Source organism: Penicillium arizonense, assembly GCF_001773325.1.
Source record: "Penicillium arizonense strain CBS 141311 chromosome Unknown PENARI_contig013, whole genome shotgun sequence".
Lineage (NCBI taxonomy): Eukaryota > Fungi > Ascomycota > Eurotiomycetes > Eurotiales > Aspergillaceae > Penicillium > Penicillium arizonense.
Genome location: NW_019173290.1, coordinates 598,750 through 624,805, shown reverse-complemented (window position 1 = coordinate 624,805; position 26,056 = coordinate 598,750). Strand labels below are relative to the sequence as shown.

At 50.8% G+C, this 26,056-nt stretch overlaps 11 protein-coding genes across 11 annotated transcripts; 6 read left to right on the top strand and 5 right to left on the bottom strand.

Moving 5' to 3' along the window:
- Positions 1-355: 355 nt before the first annotated feature.
- PENARI_c013G02862 (DUF726 domain protein) lies at positions 356-2,533 on the bottom strand (the record flags this gene model as incomplete). Its single annotated transcript, XM_022633154.1, has 1 exon — positions 356-2,533. One exon carries the CDS (start codon positions 2,531-2,533, stop codon positions 356-358), a length of 2,178 nt encoding a protein of 725 aa, XP_022487003.1.
- Positions 2,534-2,764: 231 nt separating this feature from the next.
- On the bottom strand, positions 2,765-3,343 carry PENARI_c013G07211 (uncharacterized protein; the record flags this gene model as incomplete). The annotated part of the gene is made up of 1 exon (XM_022633263.1): positions 2,765-3,343. The coding sequence occupies one exon, from the start codon at positions 3,341-3,343 to the stop codon at positions 2,765-2,767; it is 579 nt and encodes a 192-aa protein (XP_022486757.1).
- A 254-nt stretch (positions 3,344-3,597) lies between these two features.
- Positions 3,598-4,795, top strand: sec17 (alpha-soluble NSF attachment protein SEC17; the record flags this gene model as incomplete). The annotated part of the gene is made up of 5 exons (XM_022633189.1): positions 3,598-3,630; positions 3,727-3,850; positions 3,943-4,249; positions 4,327-4,501; positions 4,556-4,795. The coding sequence occupies 5 exons, from the start codon at positions 3,598-3,600 to the stop codon at positions 4,793-4,795; spliced, it is 879 nt and encodes a 292-aa protein (XP_022486996.1).
- Positions 4,796-5,219: 424 nt separating this feature from the next.
- On the bottom strand, positions 5,220-7,684 carry PENARI_c013G00021 (small subunit rRNA maturation protein TSR1; the record flags this gene model as incomplete). Its single annotated transcript, XM_022633086.1, has 2 exons — positions 5,220-7,519; positions 7,576-7,684. 2 exons carry the CDS (start codon positions 7,682-7,684, stop codon positions 5,220-5,222), a joined length of 2,409 nt encoding a protein of 802 aa, XP_022487029.1.
- Positions 7,685-7,972: 288 nt separating this feature from the next.
- On the top strand, positions 7,973-9,623 carry PENARI_c013G10564 (WDR46/Utp7 family protein; the record flags this gene model as incomplete). The annotated part of the gene is made up of 2 exons (XM_022633342.1): positions 7,973-8,605; positions 8,661-9,623. The coding sequence occupies 2 exons, from the start codon at positions 7,973-7,975 to the stop codon at positions 9,621-9,623; spliced, it is 1,596 nt and encodes a 531-aa protein (XP_022486856.1).
- A 317-nt stretch (positions 9,624-9,940) lies between these two features.
- PENARI_c013G08780 (urease accessory protein UreG) lies at positions 9,941-10,956 on the bottom strand (the record flags this gene model as incomplete). Its single annotated transcript, XM_022633300.1, has 3 exons — positions 9,941-10,481; positions 10,560-10,658; positions 10,781-10,956. 3 exons carry the CDS (start codon positions 10,954-10,956, stop codon positions 9,941-9,943), a joined length of 816 nt encoding a protein of 271 aa, XP_022486864.1.
- Positions 10,957-11,872: 916 nt separating this feature from the next.
- On the bottom strand, positions 11,873-14,267 carry PENARI_c013G01776 (LIM domain-binding protein; the record flags this gene model as incomplete). Its single annotated transcript, XM_022633133.1, has 3 exons — positions 11,873-12,652; positions 12,713-13,797; positions 13,964-14,267. The coding sequence occupies 3 exons, from the start codon at positions 14,265-14,267 to the stop codon at positions 11,873-11,875; spliced, it is 2,169 nt and encodes a 722-aa protein (XP_022486966.1).
- Positions 14,268-15,944: 1,677 nt separating this feature from the next.
- Positions 15,945-18,815, top strand: PENARI_c013G09421 (ATP-binding protein; the record flags this gene model as incomplete). Its single annotated transcript, XM_022633311.1, has 1 exon — positions 15,945-18,815. One exon carries the CDS (start codon positions 15,945-15,947, stop codon positions 18,813-18,815), a length of 2,871 nt encoding a protein of 956 aa, XP_022486902.1.
- Positions 18,816-19,330: 515 nt separating this feature from the next.
- Positions 19,331-20,039, top strand: PENARI_c013G04026 (actin-binding ADF family protein; the record flags this gene model as incomplete). Its single annotated transcript, XM_022633183.1, has 5 exons — positions 19,331-19,336; positions 19,404-19,414; positions 19,479-19,730; positions 19,795-19,843; positions 19,905-20,039. The coding sequence occupies 5 exons, from the start codon at positions 19,331-19,333 to the stop codon at positions 20,037-20,039; spliced, it is 453 nt and encodes a 150-aa protein (XP_022486809.1).
- Positions 20,040-20,801: 762 nt separating this feature from the next.
- On the top strand, positions 20,802-21,974 carry PENARI_c013G09666 (DUF4050 domain-containing protein; the record flags this gene model as incomplete). The annotated part of the gene is made up of 1 exon (XM_022633315.1): positions 20,802-21,974. The coding sequence occupies one exon, from the start codon at positions 20,802-20,804 to the stop codon at positions 21,972-21,974; it is 1,173 nt and encodes a 390-aa protein (XP_022486859.1).
- A 2,350-nt stretch (positions 21,975-24,324) lies between these two features.
- PENARI_c013G07255 (uncharacterized protein) lies at positions 24,325-25,942 on the top strand (the record flags this gene model as incomplete). Its single annotated transcript, XM_022633266.1, has 3 exons — positions 24,325-24,435; positions 24,609-24,859; positions 24,913-25,942. Coding segments are annotated over 3 exons (1,392 nt in total), but the record flags the coding sequence as incomplete, so codon positions are not given.
- Between the last annotated feature and the right edge of the window lie 114 nt (positions 25,943-26,056).

Here is a 26,056-nt window from a genome sequence, read left to right as displayed (position 1 = left end):
GTACTATGGACCGCTGGGCGATCTTCTGTCTTATAGTTATGGTATTTAGATCCACGGTGGGACATTGTATTCGCTTAGACCCCGGGGCTGTTCTTGGCGACCTCGTATCTGCACGAACACGGGTGAATTCGTTTTAGCGCGTTACTACTCCGTATTTCACGGCCCATTCAAGAAGCAGGGAGTAGGACAGAAGTCAGGGGTATAAATGAGATCGGCTCTAAGATGTGTCCGGTCAAAGTGAACAAACAAATAACTTCGATATAGATGGGAAATATTTCTAGGCATATTTGTATTAGAGTGCTGCTATTTGCAAACTGGCTTGGCCAGGCAACTTTTATCTCTGATATTATTTCACTCAGAGAGCCGAATGCTTCGAAGGATGCTCCTTCAGAGGTGCCGAGTAATCATCATCATCCATATCAAGCATTTCAATCCGGTGGTTCGTCATGTTCTCCTGTGTCTGCGTCTTGACCTGCTTTTGCAGCCGTACATCCTCTCCGAACCCTTCCTTGCTATTCAAGGTCTCCTGGGCAGCAGATGAATTTGGATCTTTAACACCAGCCTCGCGCTGGTTCTGCTGCAGTTCCTTTTCCTGTCGCTTGACCTCGGCGGCAAGTGCAGCCTCCTCCCGTTCGATTTCGTTGGCATCCAGGTCTTGCAGCCCAGTGAGGGTGAGGATTCTTCCCAGCAAGTATTGGTAGCGTAGATGGCCACTGATCATCTCGCTCACATCGAGATTTTCGACGCCCGGAACACCCTCCACTTTCTGCAGTCCGGCGACACCAAGCTGTAAACTGCTAGTTCGGTAGAGGAAAGCGAGGACGGCATCGTTCTCAGAGAACACGTTCACGAGACGACCGCTCACGACGCTGCGCATCAAGCGCCAGTGCTCCGCATTGGACGGGGTAGGTGATCCCATCAGAATGACAGACTCAACGAGACCGTAGGCGTTTCGTTTCGCCAGAGTTTGGAGGCAGGAGAAGATCAATCGAGATCCGAGAGAATACCCAATCAAGGTCACAGGTCGTTCTCCCTGAGCTTTGTTGATGAGAACATCGGCAAGCACCTCACCTGCTTTGTCGGCGCGAGACTTGGCGACACTGAATGGATTATCGACAACACCAGCAACCTTCAAGAGACCAAGCGGAAGCATCACAGCACTCATAAGCGTGTGGAAAAAGGTACGGGCCAAGACTTCACGTCCAGCAACAGACCATGCCGCGCTGGTAACAAGTGCCGAGATTGCATTGCCCAAGTTCATCAGAGGTTCCATCTCCCAGCGAAGACCAAACACCTCTGAATTGGAACCAACCACTTTCCATGGGACAGTGAAGTTGGATTCTTCCTTGACCCATCCGGTGACACCAATGGTAACCCGTAACCGATGATCCTGCCGGGCTGCCTCACTATCTTTTTCATCTCGAGACCGCTGCCCCCGAATAGGGAGGAACGCAAAGTCATCCACCTCACGAGCGTACTTGTCCATCATGCGGCCAGTCATACGGCCTCCGTAAGCACCGAAGAGACCGCCGACAACAACACTACTACCAGCCAGGACACCCAAGTATCCAGCAGCGGCAGTAGCACCGAGGCCCAGGCCACCCATAACAGTTCCAAGACCTGCAGCCACTAAAGGAGCTGCAAGTCCACCAGTCAGACCAATCAGGGCGGCACCAGCTACAGACGCGATGCCGACCTTCCACTTCCTCATGTCGTCTTTCTTGGGATCCTTCTTGTGTTCTTGGTCCGACAACGCTAAAGCCGTATCTAGCAGACCACGCGCAACCTTGACTTCGTCTTCATTCAACACGTTGATATCTATGTTCAAACTTGACGCGATATTCAACATCAAGACTCGGGAGTAGGCGCTGTAATGCTTTAAGCTGAGCACCAACAGAAGAAGCGAATGGAGAATGAGCAATCTTGTTGCTTTTGGAAGTTTGATCAGAGGCGTTTCCACAGGGTGATAGATTTCTTGTAATTTTTCCAGGCTATGTTCATCCTCTTCAAAGGGAAGTTCGTCAGACTTTGCAGCCTTCTGCATTTCTTCCGAGGCTTGATGCTGTTCCTCATCGTCATTTTTGTTGACAACCTCGCCAATCCGCAAAAGTACAGAATCCCGCCAGTCCTCGAAAATGGAGAGTGCAGTGACCTTGGCTTGCGGTTTCAGTGACTTGCTAGCCCCAGCTTGTGGGCTGCCACCCTTGCCTGCAGTCACGTTGCTTGGCCTTGGGGGCAGGGGCGGTGTGTCTTCGTCGGTTTCCTCGGTAGGAAGAGGCTTGCGTGGAATCGACTGATTAGGTGATTCATCCTTTGAGTCCGACTTTGAATTTGGGATTGGGTTTTCGAATATTTCCAGGACACCAATTCGCATGGACTCTGCGACCTCAGCAACAAGAATGGTCAAGTCAGCACGTTGCGACCGGTCCAAAATGGAGCTTAGATCTTGGCCACGGTCGCTTTCTGAGGCATTGTTGTCGGATTGCTTGGAATCGAACAATGCCGCATGTTTTTCTTTGAGACTTTTGAACATTGGCGCCAGATGGGGATAGACAACACGTTGACAACCTCGAAACGAGCAGAAGCTGAGCGAAGTTGTTGGAGAGGGGGGATGTTGTCATAGAGCTCCAGCTTGGGGGCCAGCTGACTCAGACTTTCTGCCCAAGGCAAACAGGCAAATATCGCTGATACTAATTTGCTTGCCTCCATGGTGAATGAGTATGTCTCATATAGATCCAATACCCGGAGGATAGACAGGACGGAATCAGTTGCCGATTTCAACGACGAAATACTTCCCCTTTGTCTTCGTCGCGGAGCCAAGCGCATTCCCATTCCAAGCCGTCCCATCTGGACGAACATTCTTTTCGCCTGGAATTCGCTGGATTCTTCTGCGTCTTCCAGACACTTGTTCCTTGAGCAGAGCTCCTTTGAGCCGTTCCATGCCAATGGTATTCTCCTCAACTGCAGCAGAGCTTTCGTCGCGAATACTAGGAAGCGGTGCGACGCCAGTAGTATCAACGAGTTGGATCTCCTTGACAAAATGGATTTGAGACTCGAGTGTCTTCAGCATTGTCTGCTCTTCTTCTTCGTTGGCGGGTTGAGGAAGTGCCGAGATGCGCAATAGATGGTGAAGTTGTTTCGGTGTCACCGTCTCAGATGCAGATGGTCCTGAAGCTGGATCGGGAAGCAATGATCTGACAGACCAGTTGGGCTCGCCGAGAATAGACTCGATTTCGGCAGTAGCGGATTTTCCGGAAGAATAGCAGCGAGAGATGTTGTTGTTGAATCGGTATGAAGAACGCAGCGACTTGGACAGTCGAGCACCAGCGCGTAAAGAAGCCATTGCAAATAATTAACAATCAGATAAACCGTCTAAATGCGATATAAGCCAAAGATACCGGCAAATGTAGCAATCTGCAAAGTGCAATATCAAAGTCGCCGTGAGGACAACACTTGAAGCTTAGGCGGAGACCGAAAAATAAAGGGACACCGCCTCCAGCGGGACCGCGCCGATCGATGCTCTCATCGATAGACCCGTTGGCCACACTCCTAACAACAATATCTGCGGATTCCTCCCTGCAGCGAACATAACTCAAGATGACTCAAGACCCCCGTGTTCTGCTCCAAAAAGTATTCCCCCGTACTCTCTCGCCTTGTTTGCATGGAGACCCAGGCAATGACGAAAGTGCAAATAGCTGACCATGACCTCGCTCTGCGATGAAATAGGCTGACAAAGCGCTCTCCGGCGCCTCTGGTGGCTTCAGTTGGTTTGGAGGACGCACAGAGAAGTACGAGAATGCCGCAGATCTGTATACCCAGGCTGCAAATGCATTTCGAGTACAGAAAATGAGTGAGATACCCCCCCGCCTGGTCAACACCCATTTGATGTGCTGTTTAATGCAATAACTGAACTGATCACTGATATGTGTTGCTTTTGAACAGACAAGGAGGCAGGTCAGACTTTCGAGAAAGCTGCCTCCATCCAGACCCAGAACCTTAACGAACCTGACGACGCCGCCAATACCCTCCAGGAAGCCTTCAAGGTCTACCGCAAGTCAGACCCTGAGGATGCTGCCCGTGTTCTTTCGAGTGCTATCCAGCACTACGTACTACGAGGAAACCTGCGCCGTGCGGCCACGCAGCAGCAATACCTGGCCGAGGTGTACGAGGTGGAGCTCGGAGATATGAAGAAGGCGCTTGACTCATATGAGAAGGCCGCCGAGTGGTTTGAGGGTGATAATGCCGAAGCGTATGCATTTCATATTCCCTCTGAGCTTTGGATGATCTTCAAAAGGGGATTCGGCTAACATCGACGTCATCCGATAGTCTTGCAAACAAGCACTTCCTCAAGGTGGCAGACTTGTCCGCTTTGGACAACGACTACTACAAGGCCATCACTAACTACGAGCGCATCGCCCGGTCCTCAGTTAATAACAACCTGATGAAGTGGTCAGTTAAGGATTATCTCCTAAAGGCTGGTATTTGCCATCTTGCCACAAAGGTACGTTGCTCTCGTCCCTTAATTCATGGTATAATGCTTATCCCATATTTACAGGACCTAGTTGAGACAAACCGTGCCCTTGAATCATACCGAGAGCTCGATCCCACTTTTGCTTCTACAAGAGAGCACCAGCTACTCGTGGACCTGACCCAGGCTGTCGAGGGTGGTGACCAGGAGGGCTTCGCTGACAAGCTGTTCCAGTTTGACCAGCTTAGCAAGCTAGACAAGTGGAAGACGGCTCTCCTTTTGCGCATCAAGAATAACATTGAGGAGGCTGAGGAGGACTTTTCGTAGACGGCGATTGATTTATTGATTCCCCGCGCGTGATGTCTTTAGGATATTAAGTCCTCCAGTTTTTGGCTTCCGTTTGATTTGTTTTATTTTTGATTGTATCTGTTCTGGACATGAATACAAATTATTGAATCTCCTGACGATGATCCGCTTCGTTAGCATTTGTGTTGTTAGTAACGAAGTCATTTCACTGTGGAAATGCTTCGAGTAAATGAATTCAACTCTGACATTCTTAGGCTACGATTGTACGGAGCGGACGTGCAGGAAATTCGTAATTCATCATTTTAAGATGCCTGGGTCTATATGTACTTTTTGGTGTATCATGACAGACTCCTTCCTTCAACCAACGGATCTGTTCTCATCGTCGTGTAATCAATCAGTCAAATGGTATCATATCATCCACGTCCCCAGTGCCCAAGTCGAGAGCTTAGGCAGCAATCGCCTCCAAAGGCTGAGCCTTCCGGGGGAAAACACGCTTATACAAACTGATACCCACAGAGTCTTGCGGGTTGATCTTGGCGTCGAAGGTAGCCTTGAAGTAACCGTGTGTACCCAGACTCTCCTTGAAGTATCCGCTGCGGCCACGACGGGTCCACAACTGGAGCGCCTTGAACCATTGAATGTCCTCGGCATTGAAGAACATGTACCGGATGGTAACGACCTTCTTGTGAATCTTGTAAGGGTGACCGGTGAGAATAGCGCGCTTGGCAACGACACGCTTCTGATCTGGTGCAACGACGGTACCGGTACCGATCAGCTCAAGGCGGTCCATGTCAATAGCATCTGTGGCGTCTGCGGTATCCATCTCTTCGGGATCGTCAACTTGCTTGTTCTTGAAGACGAGGATGGGGACCGCGCCCCAGGTAACGGGTCCGATCCAGGAGGCGATAGCGCTGCGGCCAGGGTGCAGGAAACGGTCGAACTTGTGGACGTTGTTTGGCGTGTTGTCGGCTGCGGAGAAGATAGGGTTGACGATCATGCGGCGAGGACCGCACTGGACGATAAGCTGCTCCTTAGACTTTAGGGGCTTTTCGTAGCTGGAGTTTAGGGTCATGTTAACGTTGACCACGGTTTGCTTGTGTTCGTGACGGAGCAGCGAGAAGAGCGAAAGCGGCTGGGGCTTGTTGCGCAGAATAGAAGGCACTGCCCGTAGGTGCACATCGACCCGGATACCAGGACTAACACCACCTGCCAAAGCCTCTCTCAGGATGCGGTTCTTGGAACCCTTATAATCAGCAAACTGCAGCAGTCGGCGCCAGTCCTCAGGCTCGTAAGGACGATCCTCGGATGTCTCCCATGCACTGAGCTTGAGGTTCTTCAATCCACGGAATCGGGCCAGACGCTCTCTAGCCAGGACATTGGGGTGCAATTCGATTTCGTCCGGGAACTCGAGATCCTCCTCTGCCTCGGTCTTGCGGCTGGCACGGTAGGCGGCCAGTTCTTGGGCCTCGTCCTCTGGAGATGGGTCGAGGAACATCTCAGATTGGGGGTATTCTGAGGGACCACCCTCGGTCATGGCATCCTGGTGGTCAGGGAACACACCATCCTCTGGCGCACCGGCGGTGTCCATTTCCATAGGCTCGTCTTCGTCCTCCAGGTCGGATCCGGAGTCTGAGACATCTTCGAGATACCAAGCAGACTGGTACTTTGAGGTTCCCTTGGGCAACTTCTTAGGTGTTGCGGGAATGTGCGAGTCGTCATCTGAGAAGTAGTGGTAGTCGTCCAGCAGAACACCCTTCTTTTCTGTTTCGGCCATTGAGACCATGTCATCATCGACCATGTCGATTTCTTCAGGGGCGACGGTGGCCATATCGTCCTGGTCCGCTGAGGGGGAGTCCAAAACTTGTGTGGTCTCGTTGGTATCAACATTCATTGCATCGTCTTTCTTGTTTTTTGTGGTTGCTAGCGGTGCAGCAGTGATCGAATCAATCTGGAAATCGCCCCAGCCGGGAATATGGACGATTCGATCAGCCTTCAGGCCCTTTCCACGAACGACACCGGTGACAACGACGTCATCCACCACTTCCAGGTTGGACTCGGGCCACTGGATGTTCTCGACAAACATCCAGCTGCGCTCATCACGCCAGCGAATGCCCTTGGGGGTGGCAGTGCAAAGGGAACGGATCGCGTTGGAAGACTCCTGTCGAGAGTCAAGAGACATGACCTTCTCAATAGTCGGGAAGAAGTGGTTGATGAAAGACTTCAACGAAGCAGCGACTCCGGGGCGCTTTTTGGGAGGGTCGACGCGGTTGAGACCCTGTACAACAGTCACAACGTTTGAAATACCCTGGCTTTGGATCGAGCGCAGCAGCATCTCTCCATCATCGTCAACCTCAACCTGGGATGACAACACCAACATGACGAAATCGGCCATACGACACACATCCAGGGCGCTGATCAAATCGTACTTGGCCGGAACATACTGCACACTTTGGCGGAATCGATCGATACGCACGCGGGTAGGTCCATCGGGCGAGACCTCGCTCGCTACATCGACACTCTCGTTGAGGGAGGTAATAGCGGCGGCAACGTCGACATCGGGGGACAATGGCACAACTGCGACGTGACGAGGAGCACCGCTCTGACCGGCGAAAATGCTGGTAGCTTGGGCCCGGTCCTGTTGCTTCGTTGCCTGCCTCTGGCGGGCGGTGTTTCGGCGATCGAGTTTCGACTTGAGCTGTTGGTGGGGTGTCTTGCGTGAGCCCCGCTCATCACCTTCAATTTTGCCTAAAATGAAACATGTTAGAATGTGCGATTGAGTATAAACATTAACACAATCATACCTTTGGCCTGGTCTTTCAAGGCACTCTTGGAGGCATGTTTGCTCTTGTAGGGCTTGTGCGAAACCTTGGTGGTGGACCGGTGGTGATGCACCGTCTGGGAAGGCGCCATATTGGCACTAGACCCTTTGAAACGGAATGGGAGAGAGTCCAGATTGAAGTCCGAGGATATTCAGAGATCCGAGGCAATACAATGCGAACAATATGCAATATCAACAAAGCACGAAGTGTTCGCAAAAAAAAAAAGAAAAACCGATAAGAAAACAAAATTCGCCAGTGGAGGATAAGCGAGCGGTGAGTGCAAGTCTTGGCAACCTTTTGGGCAAAAAGACATTTTTTTCGGGAGCTTCTCGACCATCGCTGAATCTTTCTGTTGATCTGCCTCACAAAGAATTTGAAAATGGCCGATTCATCCTCGAAAATGGCCGTTACTCCCACGGAAGACCGCGCAGCCAAGCTGAGACTGGCTGAAGCCCAGAAAACATACGGACGAGGCAAAGCCAACAATGTGAAAACTGCACGAGACAAGAAGTTGCGCTCGAACCTCCAGAGACAGGAATACAAGCACAAGCAGGCTGTTCTACAAGCGCAGGATGCCGAGATTCTGCTTGAGCACACCGAAGGATTCCTTGAACCCGAAGCCGAACTCGAACGGACATACAAGGTTCGCCAAGATGAGATCAAGGCCAGCGTTGGAATCGAGACCGCAAAGAAAGGATTCGAATTGAAGCTCACCGACATGGGCCCTTACCGTATGGACTACTCGCGAAATGGACGTGACCTGCTGCTGGCTGGACGGAAGGGACATGTTGCGACGATGGACTGGCGCGAGGGCAAGCTCGGTTGTGAGTTGCAGCTGAACGAGACCGTGCGGGATGCCCGCTGGTTGCACAACAACCAGTACTTCGCTGTTGCGCAGAAGAAACACACCTATATCTACGATCACCAGGGTACTGAGATCCACTGTCTCAACAAGCACCTGGAGCCACTTTTCCTGGAGTTCCTGCCCTATCACTTCCTCCTTGCGAGCGCTGTGAGTTCTCTCGACTACTGAATATTCTGCTCCTAGCTAATCAACTTGTCTGTAGCAAATGAGCGGTCACCTCAAATACACTGATACCTCGACCGGCCAAACCGTTGCTGAGCTGCCTACCCGGTTAGGCAAACCTACAGCTCTCGCTCAGAACCCATGGAACGCCATCATGCATGTTGGACATCAGAATGGAACCGTGACACTATGGTCTCCCAACTCTCAAACCCCGCTTGTCAAGGCTCTTGTGCACCAGGGTCCCGTCCGGTCAATGGCAATGGACCGCCAGGGCCGATACATGGTGTCTACGGGCCAGGACCAGAAGATGAATGTGTGGGATATCCGCATGTACCGCGAGGTACACTCATACTCTTGCTACCAGCCCGGCGCATCGGTTGCCATCAGTGACCGCGGCCTAACTGCCGTCGGCTGGGGCACCCAAATGAGCGTATGGCGAGGCTTGTTCGACGCCGCCACGGCTGACCAAGGCAAGGTGCAGAGCCCATACATGGCCTGGGGCGGAGACGGCCAGCGCATTGAGAATGTACGCTGGTGTCCATACGAAGATGTTCTCGGTGTCGGACACGACCAAGGATTCGCCAGTATTATCGTCCCCGGTGCCGGAGAGCCCAACTTCGACTCTCTGGAAGCCAACCCTTACGAGAACGTCAAGCAGCGCCAAGAGGCCGAGGTTCACTCTCTGCTTACCAAGCTGCAGCCCGACATGATCTCGCTCGACCCCAACATCATCGGAAAGCTCGACACTATCAACGACAAGAAGGTCCAGGAATACCGCAACCCCGAGCAGAAGGAAGACCACATGGAGAAACTCAAGAACCGCGGTCGTGGCCGCAACAGTGCGCTGCGCAAGTACCTTCGCAAGAAGGGTGGCCGCAACGTTATCGACGAGAAGCGTCTCAAGGCCGAGACATTGCGCAAGGAGCACGCCGCTCGCACGAAGGACAGACTCAAGCAGGAGCGTCAGGATCTTGGGCCGGCTCTGTCCCGGTTCGCCAAATAAGATCGCTGGTTTCGTTTCTTGCTTGTTTGACATCCTTGTCGAGCAGGAGGGTAACCAACCTACCAAAAAAAGCACCCAGATACCCAGCCCACACACGGCTTCTGTGACATTTGTTGGAGATTTGGCGACTGCTGCATTCCAGGCGTTTCTCGGGGAAATATATGTTTGCATTCGGGTAAAAAAGCAGTCATTTCACGAGTGTACCATCTACTTCTAACATTAACATTGAATATATTGAATTCCAATTGCATAGAACCCCGAATCATATTCCTTTTCTTCCCAGAATCTATATCTTACCTAGATATAGACCCTCTCCACTACTCATCAACACTCCCAGAACCCCTCACAGCACCCTCCTTCCACCTCCTCAAACTCTCCTCATAAGCACCACTCCCCTTCCAAGCACTAATAATCAAATTAATAATATGATCCATCCCCTTCCCATCCTTAACAACAGCAAAAACAGTCGGGCCTCCCTCACGCATCTTCTTCGCATCGCGCTCCATAACACTCAAATCAGCACCAACAGCAGGCGCAAGATCAATCTTGTTAACGACAAGCAAGTCAGACCCCGTAATTCCAGGCCCGCCCTTGCGAGGCACCTTGTCACCGCCCGCAACGTCAATCACGTAGATGATGAAGTCTGCCAGCTCGCGCGAGTAGTTGGCTGCTAGATTGTCGCCGCCGGACTCGATTAGTAGCAGGTCGGTTTGGAATTGCTTTTGCAGTTTTTGCAGCGCTAGCAGGTTGGCGCTTATGTCTTCGCGCACGGCGGCGTGTGGGCAGCCGCCTGTTTCGATGGCACGGATGCGAGAAGGGGCTAGGGCTTTATGGCGGGTTAGGAATTCGGCGTCTTCTCTGTTTTTGGTGAATGGTTGGTTAGTATGTTGTTTGGTTGTGGTATATGTTGTGGTGTGGGTATATCATTTCTCTTACCTGGTGAAGATATCGTTCGTGACAGCAGCAATGTTATACTCGTCACGCAGAGCCCGAGAAAGGGCCAGCATCAGTGCAGTCTTGCCGGATCCAACTGGTCTATTCGGTTGTTAGCAATTGCCTATACCTATGTCTATATCTATCGACAGGCTGGTATCAACAATAGACATGAACCACGCCAACGAAGCATGACCATGTCCTCTTTGGTGGATGCTACATACCCGCCAATACCAATAGTGAAAGCACGATCCTTCCAGTCACGTCCCTCGATCAGTGGCATCTCCCGGTTGACGTAGGAGCCTGGACCATCGAGGATATCGTGGGAGTGGCCGTGGCCGTTGAAGGGGTCATCGTGGGAGTGGCTGACGCCAGCATCGTGAGAGTGAGAGTGGGCCATTTTGGAGGTTATATTTGCTATAGGATATGATAGAGAAAAGGGTAGGGAGAAGGAGGGGCAATGTTTTCTTAAGCAAGGGAGAAATGGTGGGGAACTGATATGTGATAACGAATGCCGAGCTGCCATCATTTGGCCGATGCCGAACGGAGTTCGCCGGCTTGTGGGGATATTGAGATATATCATTACTATATTTTCGACTATTTCCGGATGGCTATTGCATATTTGATACTACGAGGCAATATAATGAGAAAGCAGGTATTTGTGGATTCGTCAAAAAAGCGGCAGGAAGAGGACAAACCCCAGGGGAAAGTGTCAAAAATATCAAAGGCCACCAAGCAAAAGGCCAAATGGAACACCCCAATGCACGCAGACGACGTCCCAAAAATGAGACTTCAAAACCGGACGCCGGTTCAGTCACCAAAAACGGATATCAATAATTCTGTCTGTTCAAGAAACAGACAAGCAAGGAAATAGCGAAGAATAGCTAAAGCCTAAACGAGACCAAACCAGAAGTCGTCAAATCCCAATTATGGCAAAAGGATCAAAGAAAAACCCGAACGCGAAAAGTGAAAACATGCAATGTCAGGCGGTTATCCCGAGCCAACCAAGGAAACGCTGAAAGGAAGATAGAGTACATTAGGTCGGAGTCAAGTGGGATCGACAAGGCCCGGCGCCATCTCCTAGCGAGGATGATGGGGAGGCCACATGCAATTATATCCCGTTGGACTGTGAAACTGAGTCGTCATGTGCCGAAAACGCAGATGGATCTATCAAGGCGATTAAGATCCGAAAGAGGAATAAACAAACAAGGAAGGGCGATATGTTTTGCCCAGGTATCCAGTCGTACGCCAGTTCGACATCGCCTGAAATGGGGATGAAAAAGAAACCGAGTAAAAGCAAAAGGATTTCAACATAATCAGGCGGCGGCGCCCTTTTGTCGTTTCGGCACCCGGGGGCTAGCCTTAACTTTCGCTGAGCCCTGTTGGGGTGCGCCGTTAGCCTCGACTCCACCACCATCCTCGGACTCCATTTTGACCGTGCTTGCTCGGCGACGTTTGTTGCCACCTACATTTGGACTGTTATTCACACCAGCCGGAGATGGCTGCATTGGTGGTTGCATTCCTGGAGGACCAACGAGGTTGCTTTGGGCAGGGCTTGGATGCGCTGAGCCAGTCAGATGAGGTGAGCCTTGTTGCCCAGGCAGGCCGAGATGTGCCATAGCCGGTGAGGCGAATTGCGACGGGGCGTTCATGTTAGGCCCTCGAACATTTTGCATAGGTTGCATGCCCGGGTTCATGGGACCAGGCGCAAAGCCTGGGTTGGGGTTTTGCGTTTGGAGAGTGTTGACGAGATTCCGCAATGCATCAGGAGGTGTTAGCTGCGGGTTTGACTGCGAGAATTGGAACAGCATCTGCATTTGAGAGATGGTCTCAGCCACCTCCAAGAAGCCCATCACCGGGGTAGGAACACCATTGGCGGTCACCATGGAGTCCGGGAGCGATAATGATGGCGTGGGCTTCTGCTGAGCGCGCTTTGCATTTTTAGGGACCTTGGGGCTTTGCTTCTGCGAGTCGGCCTCCATGGCCAGCAGCAGAGACCGAGGGATGAACTCGTTATGATTGAGAACGTTGATATCAAGCATCTCAAGCCTGTTGTTGACATCAAAATACGCACGAAGTGTGCCATTGGCGAAGAGCTAGAAAGAAAAGTTAGCCAATTGAAAATTCCGACGAAAGGATGGACATGAAGGACGTACCTGGCACTCATTCTTGAACCAATAAATGAATGAGGTTTTGCCGCTCTCCACAATATGACCTCCATTGCCAGACTCCCGCTCACGGGCAGCTTCCACACACATCTGGATTTGAGTGATTCCACTGGTGAACTGGGTCAGGTAGTAACGCGCAAGGGCAGGTGTCGCAATTTCGAATTGTTTGGACCCAGCGGTGTTGTTCCAGACACCCTGTCGCAACACACCTCCAGGAGAATAGAAGCGCTCGACAAAGGTCTGCCAGTATGAAAGATCATGTGCCTCGCCCCGAGATTGGAAATTACTCAAAACCTCCGCATAGCTGTAGAGGGTCAAAATTGACTGCCCCGCCTGTTTCATCCTTTGCTGCATCATGAGAGCATTCTGGTGCTGTTGTTGCGCTTTCAATTGAGCGTCCTGTGACATCATCTGTGGGTGTTGAGGGCCTTGTGGCTGACCGGGTTGGCCTGGCTGGGGCTGTGCCCCCTGAGGAGTCGGCTGCGGACCGGGTTGTCCTTGTTGATTTGGCTGCTGGGCCTGAGGCAGTTGCTGTGGCGGAGGGTTCGGAGTGGCCTGGCCTTGGGGCAGTCCCTGCGACGGTTGTGGTTGGCTCGAGGGAGTCTGAGCAGGTTGGGAGGGTTGCGGTGTACCGCTCCCTGGTGGTGGGCCATGCTGCGACTGGGGAGTGGCGCTTTGCGCTTCGTGCATGTTCGGCGGTTGCGCAGATGCCCGCTGCGGTGTATGCTGGCCCGGCTGTCCGTTATTTGCCTGTTGCGCCTGCTGAGCCTGATGCGCCTGTTGTTGCGCCTGCTGAATGGCAAAGAATTGCTGCTGCTGGAGGTTTTGCGGCTGGCCATGGGGCATTTGCTGCTGCATGTGCATTCCCATGTTAACGGGGCGCATTCCGGGGTTTGCTTGCATCGCAGCCATTTGAGCGGCACTAATTCCTTGGGTACCATTGGGTAATGACACAGGAAGTCCGTGTTGCTGCTGCTGTGCCTGATGTTGTTGCTGCTGTTGTTGAAGCATCATCCGCTGACGCATGAACTGCTGCTGTTGGTGTTGCTGTAATAATTGCGGATTGTTCGCGACTATAGGATGGCCAACAGTGTTAGCATGCGACCCAGCAAGGTGTCTTGGAAGTAATGTGGATGTAGCGGGGGTGATAATCCGCCGCGGAGGGTGCCGATCACGTAACCCATCCACACAATATCTCACAAACAGTATCCAATAACAATGATTAGGCAAGATACTGACAATTTTGAGGGAATGGTTGGCCCTGAAGCATATGCGCCTGCGCGGGATTCAGGTGGGAGAGAGCGTGGGCGTTCGGTACGGGACCGCCAGGACCAGCCGTCCCAGCGCCCGGGGGCATCCCACCCATCATCGGACCAGCTTGGCTCACTTGAGGTCCTCCCGGCGCCGATACACCAGGGTGCATTTGCTGTACCATTCCGGGTCCCGGGTGTCCATTTGGATGTTGTCCGGCCATTGGGTGACCGGGGGGGAATCCATGCTGCGGCATGCCTTGGTGGGCAGGGAACGGCTGCGTCATCATCATTGCTGAACGACGAAGTCACCACTAAGGGGAGACTTCCAAACAGATCGCGACAGTGAAAGGACGACGATTCGTGGCAAGGAAAGGAGCGCGTCCAGGATGCGAAGGCCGCTTTTAGCGTCGGGCGGGCCAAGACGTAGCAAGTGACTCCAGTATTCAACAGATATGCTAAAGCATCGATCAGGCCTCCTGCAAGTCACTCACCCGCTAACCGGGAACTTTTCTGAAGAAAAGGGTGTCAGTGGGGAGTGATAAGAGGGAGGCCGGGGGAAAGGCCGGGGGGGCAGGGTAGTTAGGGGGAGGGGCTGGGCTGCGATATAGAGACACAAACTCACCGAGAGGAAGATGTAAACTGATGTTGACAGGGTTAGTAGGGGAGCTGGCGCCCATAAGTCAAAATTAAGGATGATCGCCCGGTGGGAGAGAGAGAACTGGGGACGGAGGATCCGGGTCCGTAGGTGGAGGGAGGATCTAACCGAGACGACAACGCGACCAATATCGCAAGGGAAAAGAAGAAATGAGAATAGCTACAATAGCATGATGAAGGAATTGAAGACTAAATCCATCATCTCCGGTCTTTCACAAGAAACGCGAGGCTTTTTCCCTCATCTCTTCTGATTCCAATCACGCCGCGCTATGCCCAATGGGGAGGTCACGTGGGAAGTCTCTAGTCTTTTTCTTCAACTTTTTTCTTCCCTTCTCTTCTTCTTCTTTGTCTTCCTTCACTTTCTCTTTCCTGTGTGATTGCAGATACTTCTGTTGTCTCTTTGAACATCTATGAAGTCTGCAATGGCTGTTCATAACCTTTATTGAGCTATATCGTGTTGCTCTCGAGTGCTCTCATGATGTGGATTGCATCTCAGTGGCATGATTGCTCATACTAACCAACAGATCAGGTGCCAGCACCTTTGCCTTTCTGTGAGTACCCAATTGTTTCATTCCCCCCTGTTCAAGGATGACAAAACCCTTTACTTCTTTACCCTCCAAATCGACAATGCGGAGACAATTCGGACTTTCCTTTCCCGGTTGGTCTGCTACTTGCCAGTATATCTTGTCTGAGAACATTTTGCCATGCATATTCAATATCATGTCTTGTAAAGAGCTCTCGCTAATATTGCTCTTCAGATATAGTATCCTTATACGCAAACATGAACACGAGACCAAGGCAAATTGATCAGGTGATGAAAAATTTTCGGATGTAAACTCACAGACCTGTTCTTAATGCGCAAAACCGTGTAGAGATTTCCGTTGCCTTCCTTCTGATGATCAATTTGCCTCTGGGATTTTTTTACTGCATACTTATGCTACATATTTGAATGAATATAACTTTCCTGATATACTTGTTGTGGCTGTAAGCAGTTGGATTGAACTTTATTAGCACCCTGGCTGAAGATCATTACATTATATCGTACTGTGATACGTAGTGGGTACCTAGTCGTACATTATGGCGTGGCTATGTCCTGCTTCTTGACTCGTGAATCTCTAGGCAATCATGAAGTCTCATGTTTCCAAGCATATGACATCTGCGTAGCTTCTGTTCCGAGCTTGGTTGTAGAAAATCTCGATCACGTGACCGTGTATTTCTCCCTCGCAGGGTCCATCTCATGCGCCACTCGCGACTGCAGCAATATCTCGATTTCCGGCGATATCATACACTCAAATCCGGTGACATTGTCCCGGATGTATTCGTCAATGCAACAGGTCCGGCTGTCCATTGCACGCCCCTGTCGATTTATCGCTCATCGCCGCTATCCCGCACCGTTTTCCGCACCCTCGCGTCGTTTCCATCTCTCCAGAAGATGGCTTGCGTCACCGCCCCAAGATCCTCATAACGCAGAATCTACAGCGCCAGGGGAGGTTACAGAAGACCACGCCATCAAAACCGACCAAACGTCGCCCAATGGCCCGTCCGTCCCATCTCCGTCCCCCGACTCGGTCAATTCGGCCTCGAAGAAGTATGGATCTGCTGTGCGCAGAGCTATGAGAAACCGGAAATCCACCCATCAGTCATCTATACCAGCAGCAGCTGTACCTACATGGTTCTTTGAGCGCAATACTGTCTCTCACAACCCCGAACCCCATGCTCCTACACAATCACTACAGCAGGTTAGGATAGCCAAGTCAGGGCCACCGGAGCCGGATGATGTTACAAATGAGAGTCTGGCTTCTGGTGGGGAGCCCGATTCGTCTGAGCCCAGTGAACCAGCTCCAGAGAACCGCTATGCCGTGGCTCAGGAATCATGGGATGAACTTCGGGCCTCGGTCAAAGCAGGCTTGCGGCTACCACCCGCGAAGTACGCAAAGGAACCTTCTGTGAAGAAGTCGCATCTGGCACTGCACTACCCCGGGAATGATGGAATCTTGTTCTTGGATGCGGTGGTGAAAAGACTTTCGCACGAGCTAGGCACTGACCTGGTCACCCTCAATGCCCAGGATATTGCCCAATTATTCAGCGAGCAAGACCTAGCAGATTCGGGGGTAACTTCGCCCATCCGATCTCTTGGTTACGAGGTCTACCGGTCCTCTGTTGCAACCCACTGGTCAGAACTGGAGGATCACGAAGATGGTGAAGACGACGTGGCTGAGATTCCTGGTGGCCCTCGTGGAATGCACGGAGCAATTGGCGCACCTCGGTTTATCACAATCGAGAGCAGCAAGGATTCGGGAGACATTCCACTTCCCAACTGGCTTGGGCTGAAAACGCTTTTGGGGTCTATCAATGGCCAACCGGACCCGGATCCCAGTGCTGGAGCTTCTCGGGGTGGCCAGCGTGCTGAAACCCGCTGGACTCAACTCGTCAACGAGATTGTCGGCTCGTCGGGCTATCCAGTGCAGTCGACTACCACTCCCAATGCCTCAGCTGAAAGCCCTGAAACGGACGCCAGCAAGGTTCGACCATCTCGGGACATAATTGTGCATATCCAGGACTATCGTGACATTCAGAACACTCGGGAAGGCTCCAGGTTCATTTCACTTTTGCACAAAGTGATCCAAGACCGGAGAGGGGCCGGGTCCAAGATTCTGTTGATCGGAACTACCTCTCAGGAAATCCCCTCTTCGCCCTCGTCAGACGGTGCTGGGCTCCTACAGAATGTTCTTGATGATCAGTTTTCGAAGACTTTGTTCGTCACTCCGGCTATGAACTCCAAGGCTGCAGAAACTGTCTTTGCTGAAGACCGTAAGAAGCGCACTATGGACATTAACATCCGCCACCTGCAAAGCATGCTTCGATTCCGATTGAATGAACAGGCTTTGCCGGTCAAGGACAATATTCTGAGCAACCGTGCCTGGCCCCTAGAGCCAACCACAATCAAAGAATCCGGAATCGAGGATCGATACTGGTCTTACAACCAAGTGCATTGGATTGCTACACTTGCACTCGGTTGTGCAGAGTCCAATGAACCCTTTGGGTTTGAACACATTCGCCGCGGTATTGAGCTCATGGATAAAAGTGACCGGGTGACCAATGAGTGGTTGAAGGAGAAATCTCCCAAGCAAAAAGACTCGGAAGCAGGCCAAACTCGCGAGCAGCTTCTGGCTACTTTGCGCAAAACATGCAACACACATGAGAAAAAGCTGCTCAACGGTGTGGTCGACGCAAACAGCATCCGCACAACATTCAACGATGTGCATGTGCCACCCGAAACCATTGACGCCCTGAAGACCCTAACTTCTCTGTCACTTATCCGCCCTGAGGCATTCACCTATGGTGTTCTTTCCACCGACAAGATCCCCGGTCTTCTCTTGTACGGACCTCCGGGTACTGGTAAAACACTCCTCGCCAAGGCCGTGGCCCGCGAGAGTGGCGCTACTGTACTCGAGGTGAGCGGATCTGAGGTGTACGACATGTACGTCGGCGAAGGCGAGAAGAACGTGAAAGCGATCTTCACACTCGCCAAGAAGCTCAGTCCCTGCGTCGTCTTCATCGACGAAGCCGACGCCATCTTCTGCTCGCGCACCGGGGCCAGCAGCCGCACTTCCCACCGCGAACTGATCAACCAGTTCTTGCGCGAGTGGGATGGAATGAATGACCTTTCAGCATTCATCATGGTCGCCACCAACCGACCCTTCGATCTCGACGATGCCGTTCTCCGCCGACTACCCCGTCGACTCCTAGTCGATCTGCCAACCGAGGACGACCGCCTCGCAGTCCTGAAGATCCATCTGAAAGAAGAACAACTCGACGATTCCGTCGATCTAGCCGAGCTAGCCCGTCGTACACCCCTGTACTCAGGCTCTGATCTGAAGAACCTGTCAGTGGCAGCCGCGCTGGCATGTGTCCGCGAGGAGAACGACGCCGCAGCCAAGCACACAGGCACCGAACCATACACCTACCCCGAGCGCCGCATTTTAACGCGGACTCATTTTGAACGCGGCATGGAGGAGATCAGCGCTTCTATCAGTGAGGATATGTCATCTCTATCTGCCATTCGCAAATTCGACGAGCAGTACGGTGACCGCAAGGGCCGGCGTCAGAAGAGCGCTGGGTGGGGATTTATCCCGGCTCCCAGTGGTGAGGCTGCAGTTGAGTCCGCGCGTGTTCGCGATTGATCTTTTAATTCCGTTGGATTTTCTTCTTCGTCGGCTTGTTTTGGATTGTTTTGTTTGGAACCCGGGGGCTTTTCCTTGTGTACTATTAGCGATATGATAGACCTGTACCAATAGTCAAACGTATATACTGCCATAGGTGGGGCATTTGGCATTTACGCAATCATTTGATGATCAATCGGTTTTTTTTCCCCTTTGGAATGGAGTTTGCCTAGTGAAGGGTACTGAGTGTAAGGTCGAGCCCCAGGCAGAGACATTTGGGGTCTTGCACTGTTAACTCGATTCCTACATCTACGTATGCGTTGCGGCCTTTTTTGCTCATGTTTGTTTTCTTATGGATTAGCCTAATTAGGCAGCAGATAAAAAGACACCTTGAATTGATGCTTGGGGGGTAGATATATAAAGAAGTAGACCGATACCTCTTTCTCGCTTTATCCTTGACATCGCCAGAAATCCTTTCTCTCTGTCTAATCAACGATTTCCTTTCTCCTCTTCAGCAAAATTCGATCACTGTCAAGATGTCGGTACGTACTCACCTTCCCAAGAATGAGTATATAATTGAGAGAACTAACATCTCACCTCACTCCATAGAATCCATCGGGGTACTTAGAATCCCCAATAAATCTTATCTACTACTCATACGGCGACTGACAAACACATCTCCAGAGTAACCATCACAGACGAATGCATCGCCGCATACAACCAACTCCGCTCAGGCAGAGGAACCCCGAAACAAAAGTTCATCATCTACAAAGTCTCCGACGACACCACGACCATTGTCCTGGAGGAATCATCCCCGGAGACAGACTACGAAGTCTTCCTCCAGAAACTTTCTTCTGCGGTTGACAAAGATGGAAAGCCGGCTCCGCGGTATGCCGTCTACGACGTGGAATATGATCTTGGGAGTGAAGGCAAACGGTATGAACAGTTTATAATAAGCTGAAGGCTGGGACCGTCGCTGATATATTTATTGTGCCTGTAGCACTAAGACTATCTTCATTCACTGGGGCCCCAGTCATGCACCGATCAAGGTATACTTCCAGGAGCTACCCTCTCTCGCGGATATATATCAGCTAACAAAAACAATGATAGCTTTGCATGCTTTACGCTTGTAGCAAGGAGCAACTGAGAAAAGCTCTTGACGTCAACGTCTCCATTCATGCAGATAGTCTGAACGAGCTTGAGTGGAAAGTTGTGTTGAAGGAGGCGAGTGGGGGTAAGGCATAGATGCAGAGATGCACGCGTGTCGGGAAGTGAACAGCACATCAAGCAGCAGGGCGTATGGGTTGAGCTCGGTAATTATCTACCTGAAATGGAAAATGATAGTTAACTATTAGGGGGATGTTGGTCCTAGATTGCTCATAAGTTAATTTTTATAAAATTCTTAATATCCCTTGGTGGTGAGGGATATTCCGCTACGATGTAGAACTGTAATTTAGCAAAAAGCAAAGCAAATGCAAAGCTTCCTATAGGGCTAGGAGATATTTGACATGGTCTGTGTCACGCCGACTTGGCGTTGCGTCCGTCCACCGAGCTCAATATAAGCGAAGTCTATACTTCGTAGTTCTCGGGTTGTTGCTGGTCAATCGCTTCGTATTGCCATATTTAGCTCGGGAAGATGGTGTGGTGTCTAGAAGAAGACCAAAATGTCTATTAATAGGTGTTTAACCGGATCGAAGGTATATAGAGGCACTCAGAGAGTATATAAAATGAAAGAGCAGCCCGCACGATATACAAGCGGCAGAAGCATCTCCGCATTGGGGCACGTGCCATATGACATCGCGTCTGATCATTCCGCCACCTCCTCTCCCTTGACTCTAGGGGGGATCTCCTAAGGTAGTCCCGGTCTCTTTCCCGTCTATTCTCTGCATTCTTTGCATCCCCAAGTAAATCTGGGGTGGGAGTGCACGGGCGATCGAGAAGAAAAAAAACCTTACAGCTCCCCACTTCACCCGCACAACCCCCACACATCACTGAGATCGCGAAATGATGGCGACAGGGTCTCGCGACGCCTCAGTTCGTGAGGCCAAACTATTCGTCCGAGATGTCGTCCGCAATGACTGGGAATTTGACCCTGACGTTCCCTCCGCATCCTCGGCCGACGGTACCCTCTGCCATAACCGCGAGGTGGTCGAATGGCGAGTACGGGAATTTGACAGCCCAACTTCGGAGCTCGAGGCGCAGAATTCGGATACAGAGGACGATGATGATGATCCGTCCGCGGCTGTAGGGGATGTCGCAATCGAGCGCCGTCGCAAACGTCGTCGCCAAATGGACGAGGAAATGGCTTGGAACGCGGGTCTGCGCGTGTGGATGGCTAGGCGCAATGCATGGTCTGGAGCTAAGACTCGGCGGCAGATCCGGGCCGAGGAGGAAAAGCGTGCCTTGGCTGGGCAGGCGGACACAACAGATCAATCAGATACTGGTTCGTCGGCTACCTCCCCAGCTACAACTTTGCCTGGTCGAAGCACCGAGGCTGTTGGCGCATCCGATCTGGCGATGAAGACAGAGACGTCGCTCTCTATTCAGGACCAGGAGAAGAGTGAGGAGCTTCAGGGCCCAGCGGAGACGTCTGGGCAGCAAGCGGATCTTGAGGAAGGGCAATTTACCGCCTTAGACGAGGAGGCCAAGCCCAGTGCTTCTATGGGGACAAATATCACAGACCCGGATCATGTTTCCACGGATCCTAGTCTCCTGGCCACACTCCCTGCCGTGGAAGACCAAACAGAAGAGGAAAAGGAAGAAGAAGAGCTCGACGAGCCACTCCTGCCAGTTGCACCTCCCTTCATTTCAGACGATAACCCTGTCCGCGCAACCATCAACCCCGCAATCTACCCATCAATCTACACCAAAGTGGTTGTACAAGGCATGACACCCACAGTGCCTGTCAACCTCGCCCATTTGACCAAGGCTATGGTTCAAGGCTGGAAATCAGATGGCCAGTGGCCACCCAAGCCAGCGGCGACATCAATTGTCCTCGCAGATGACGCCACTGTACCCAAGAAGGCAGACGCCTCTGCCAATGACGCTCCCCAAGGGAGGAGAAAGAACAGTATTACAAACGCGGTGAAGAAGGTCTTCCACTTTGGGCCCTTCCACCGACGTGGTTCGAGCAGTCATGATGCTGGAAATGGGGCTGGCGCTGCTGGTTCTGCTGTTTAGGGTCAACAAGAGAAGTAGTTAGCATACCTACCTTATTCTGCTGCATATGAATTATTGCATACCGAGTCCAGGTTGAAGCTAATGTGGATCGAGGGGATTCATGCATATGGCTTCGGTGGTCTTCGCTTTATTTGGCGTTTTTTTCCGGTGCTTTTTATATCGGTTTCCTGTTTATAATCTGGGCATGTTTATTGTTTTTAGCTTTGGACAATGGGGAAATATTATGCATCTGTCTAATTCTATAAGAGTCCTAACTAACACACGGTCTATATCGGTCCCTTGAAATCCATCACGTCTATTGAATTCTTTTATGTGGGTCTTCTAATCGTGATATTAAGCTAATCAGTCTCACTTAGCCAGACTCGCGAAGTTATGTCTTAACGATGTAAATATTAACCCTCTTTTTGGACCACGTCTCTTGTGAGAAACCATTCGAGGAAGGGAAGATCTTGCGCAATTTGGTTGCATTCGAGTTTTGTGATTGAGCTACTGTAGCAATGATAGAATGCTAGAGCTAATTATGAAAACCTCCTGGCCGAGCTAATAAAATAGTCCTCGACATTCTCCTCGTGTTGGTTTATGAAGTCCACCATATCGAATACTTTATTGAGCTGTTTTTCCAACAGAATGACATTTCCGGTCTGGATGTATCCTTTGAATGTCATAAAGATTTTCCTTACTGCAACGCAGAGTACATTTATACTGCCCTCTCTGTCTGAGTTCCCAGGCCGTGGCCATGCTCTTTTCAAGCCTTACTCATGAGTGTCCGCCCATTCATTCTTCGAGACCTCAAAGTCCGGACAGAAAAAGTAAGTTCTTCTCTTCAGGTTCTCATCGTCGGAAACAAAAGTATGGTTTGACAGAGCTGTGATTATGCTCGAAGAAGCAGGTATGGCGCTGATTCCTCGGAACCAGTCTTTAGAATCGAGAAATTATGCACGGGGTCGGTGACACTTGCGTGGCAAGCGGAATAATATTCTCAGGCCCGTAGGCCACTTCTGTAACTCCTGTGTGATCAAATTATAAGCTTTGAAGAAAAGGCAATCCCACACTGAAGCCAAATGTGGAGCAAGAGAGAGGGATACACCGGTTAAAATGCACAGACTGACCATCAAAGTCGACAAAGTGGCATAATTCGTGCAGAAGTACACGGGGTGTGGACGTTGCCATTTTTAATCTTATGCCAGCGGAAATAGTCTTTGCCCCAGTACGCTAGGTGCTGAGTGTATTCTTTCTGTTGGGCCAATTCCAACTGCCTGGGCACATTGTGATTGCAACAATGTTTTTTCCCCTGTTGGTAAATGCGAGGGTTTGTGCATTAGTGCATCCAGGATCCGTTCCGATATATCTCCTGAAAAGAGGAGACCACCATTCCCATCCTGCTCGCGAGAAAACAAGTTAGATTGATTTAGGTATGAATCACTGAGTTGAACTGGCTTTATTAACATACGCAGGGGGGCCAGTGAAAGTAACGCCTGTCTGTTCTGCATCGGATTCTCGATAAACCATCTGTCGTCCATCGCCAGCTATCATCGCAGAAGATCCCGGGATTGTTGCCGTCCTTTGCCTCGGTGGAATCCGCAGTGGCTTCGAAATATACCTGCATGAACCCCATTTTGTATCAATTATTGGTTCGATCATTGCTATAATGATTAAGAAATGGTGCCCAAAACCGGAGTCCAAGCATGAAAAGTACGAACAACATAGATAAAGTTGCGCAGAGTGGATTGCTGATACCGTTGTAGGAGTAGTTGTGTCCGCCTGAATGCCGAAGAATGAGGCAACAATACGCACTGTAGCACTGTTGGCATGGTCGTATATCTGGGAACATCACAAGAAAGGGAGGTGAATGGCCCTCTCGCTACGTTTGTCGTAGACCGATCTTTTTTCTTTTTTTTTAACCACCGGACAGACATCTTCATCCAATATTTCCAGATTTCCTCTCGAGGGTCTCAAATGATCACGAGCTCGGGAGCATTCTAGTAAGCAGTTGCTCGCCACGAGGTATCCTCCATCTACGTCTCGCTGGCGTTGGTCTTCACTGTCAGTACTGACCTTGGCTTTACCCACAGCACCTTGAACTGCATGACTCTCGTTTCGCATATCGACAGCAAAAGCTTCAGCATGTGACGTTGCCTCGTCACCATACATCTCAGTATATACCCATCCTTTTATCTTAACTATCCCATTATCGCCGGTTACTCGACATTCTTTGCTCATCACTTAGAGAGCCTCCCTTTCCCGGTTTCGGTATCCCGTGAATTGGCACCTTGGGTTACACCTTCCCAGCATCTTTTCCAGATGACGAATGAATACATTCCATGTTCGTCCTGTACGAGTCAAGATTATGATGAGTGCCTGTGTTGTTTCTGCTCGGCCTGCGGGGAGTTCGGTCACACTAAAGACCGCTGCATCCAAACAAAATGCCACGATTGCCATGGATGGCATGACGCTGATGGATGTCCTAGAGACATAGAACCCCGGGAATTGCGATTTTCTCTGCCGCGACCCCATGCTCTACCTGAGTCAACAGGTCATTTTTCATCCGCCGAATTGGAGACTCATACTCTTGTACGTTAATATTTTCCACGTTGATTCAATCAGAGATTACAAAACTAACATTTCATACGATAGAAAGATGGTCAAATCAAGCCCCAGACTACAGAGGCGATTCCCATAGCGCCTTCGGTGCGGCACAATAGTCTTGGGGTTGTTGATCGTCTATCAATCCTGCGCCATCTTATCTCAAAGACCAAGCAAAAGTACAACGACAGATACTCTAAGATTCTAAACTCGGCACATTTGGATGTTGAGGCCTTACTGGATAATAACTTGAGTCTTAGTGTGAAAGATCTCTGCGAGAGAGGGCACTTCACTCTTTCCAGGTATGTTCTCTTCCTAGGTTCAATATCCTTGGGTTATTAACGATGTTTTGAAGCTTGATTGCCCTTGGTGGAAGCCCAGAAAGCTCCCAAGAAGCCGGGGTCTACCTTCACATCCTATGGAAGCAGAGTATACCCAGCTGCTTTTGGCTATATGTTGGGCAAGCTGGAGTTTTCTGTGTAAGAATCGGCACACACAACAACCCGTGGCGCCGGCAGCGACAAAGGTCGTTACATTACACGATATGGCATTCGGAAAGTGATATGGAATCGGTATTCGTCAAACTTGCTGTGCACGACGCCTTCAGCTCCGAGGAAGGCCAATTATTACTGAACCTCCAAGAGATGTGGATGAGCCTGGTCTTCCAAACTCTTAGGGGTTTCCATCTAAATGAGTTTTTGCCACCTGGTTCGAACAAGCTATGGGCAGGAAATCATCTGAACGTTTCCATACCGCTGTGGCAAAGTTTCACTGCCATTCCAAACGCGGAAACCAAAGGAGGAAGCCTCGCTTTCAAAGAGTATCTGTGCCACAAGGACCCAGCTGTACGCCATTGGGCCGAAGACGCCCGTGATGCCTTTAATGACCTCCGCAACTCCCCAGATCCTCTTCTCCGTCGTTACTATCTGGATCTTAACCAGGGAGCCCGGAAGACCGCGCGTGCAGCATGGGAGAAGAAGAAGTATGAAGAGCTACGAGAGTACCTATCAGGGAAAGTAGCAATCGTTACAGAGAGCCATGATGGGGAATTAAGTGAGGTCAGCGCCGGAAGCTTTCGATTTACAATTTCACGAAAGCTGGGCTTGAATGTCGATGGTGGTGACAAGGTTTTGCTCAAAATGCATTTAGCAGAGACTAGCCCTCATCCACGTGCCTATGCCCATAAGGCGAGGTTAGACGAACCTGCAAGTCGATTGGCAGTGTCTATCGAAGGAGTACGTGGGGATTTCTTTGAGTGGTTGACAACAAGTGGGAACCTGAATGTCCAAAAGATGAATTCGTTGGTGGATGTTCTGGAAGGACTAACCCTGGAAGAGAGTGAATCTCTCCCGCGGCGCTGGCATGTGAGGCGCATGATTCCGGGAGTAAGAGCGTCGAAGAAGCATAAATATACCTAGCTCGTTATGCCTTTTTCAGATATTTTCGCAGAAGCCGTCAAAAAGTCGAGGGAGTTTTAATTTCGATAAGCCAAAAAAAAA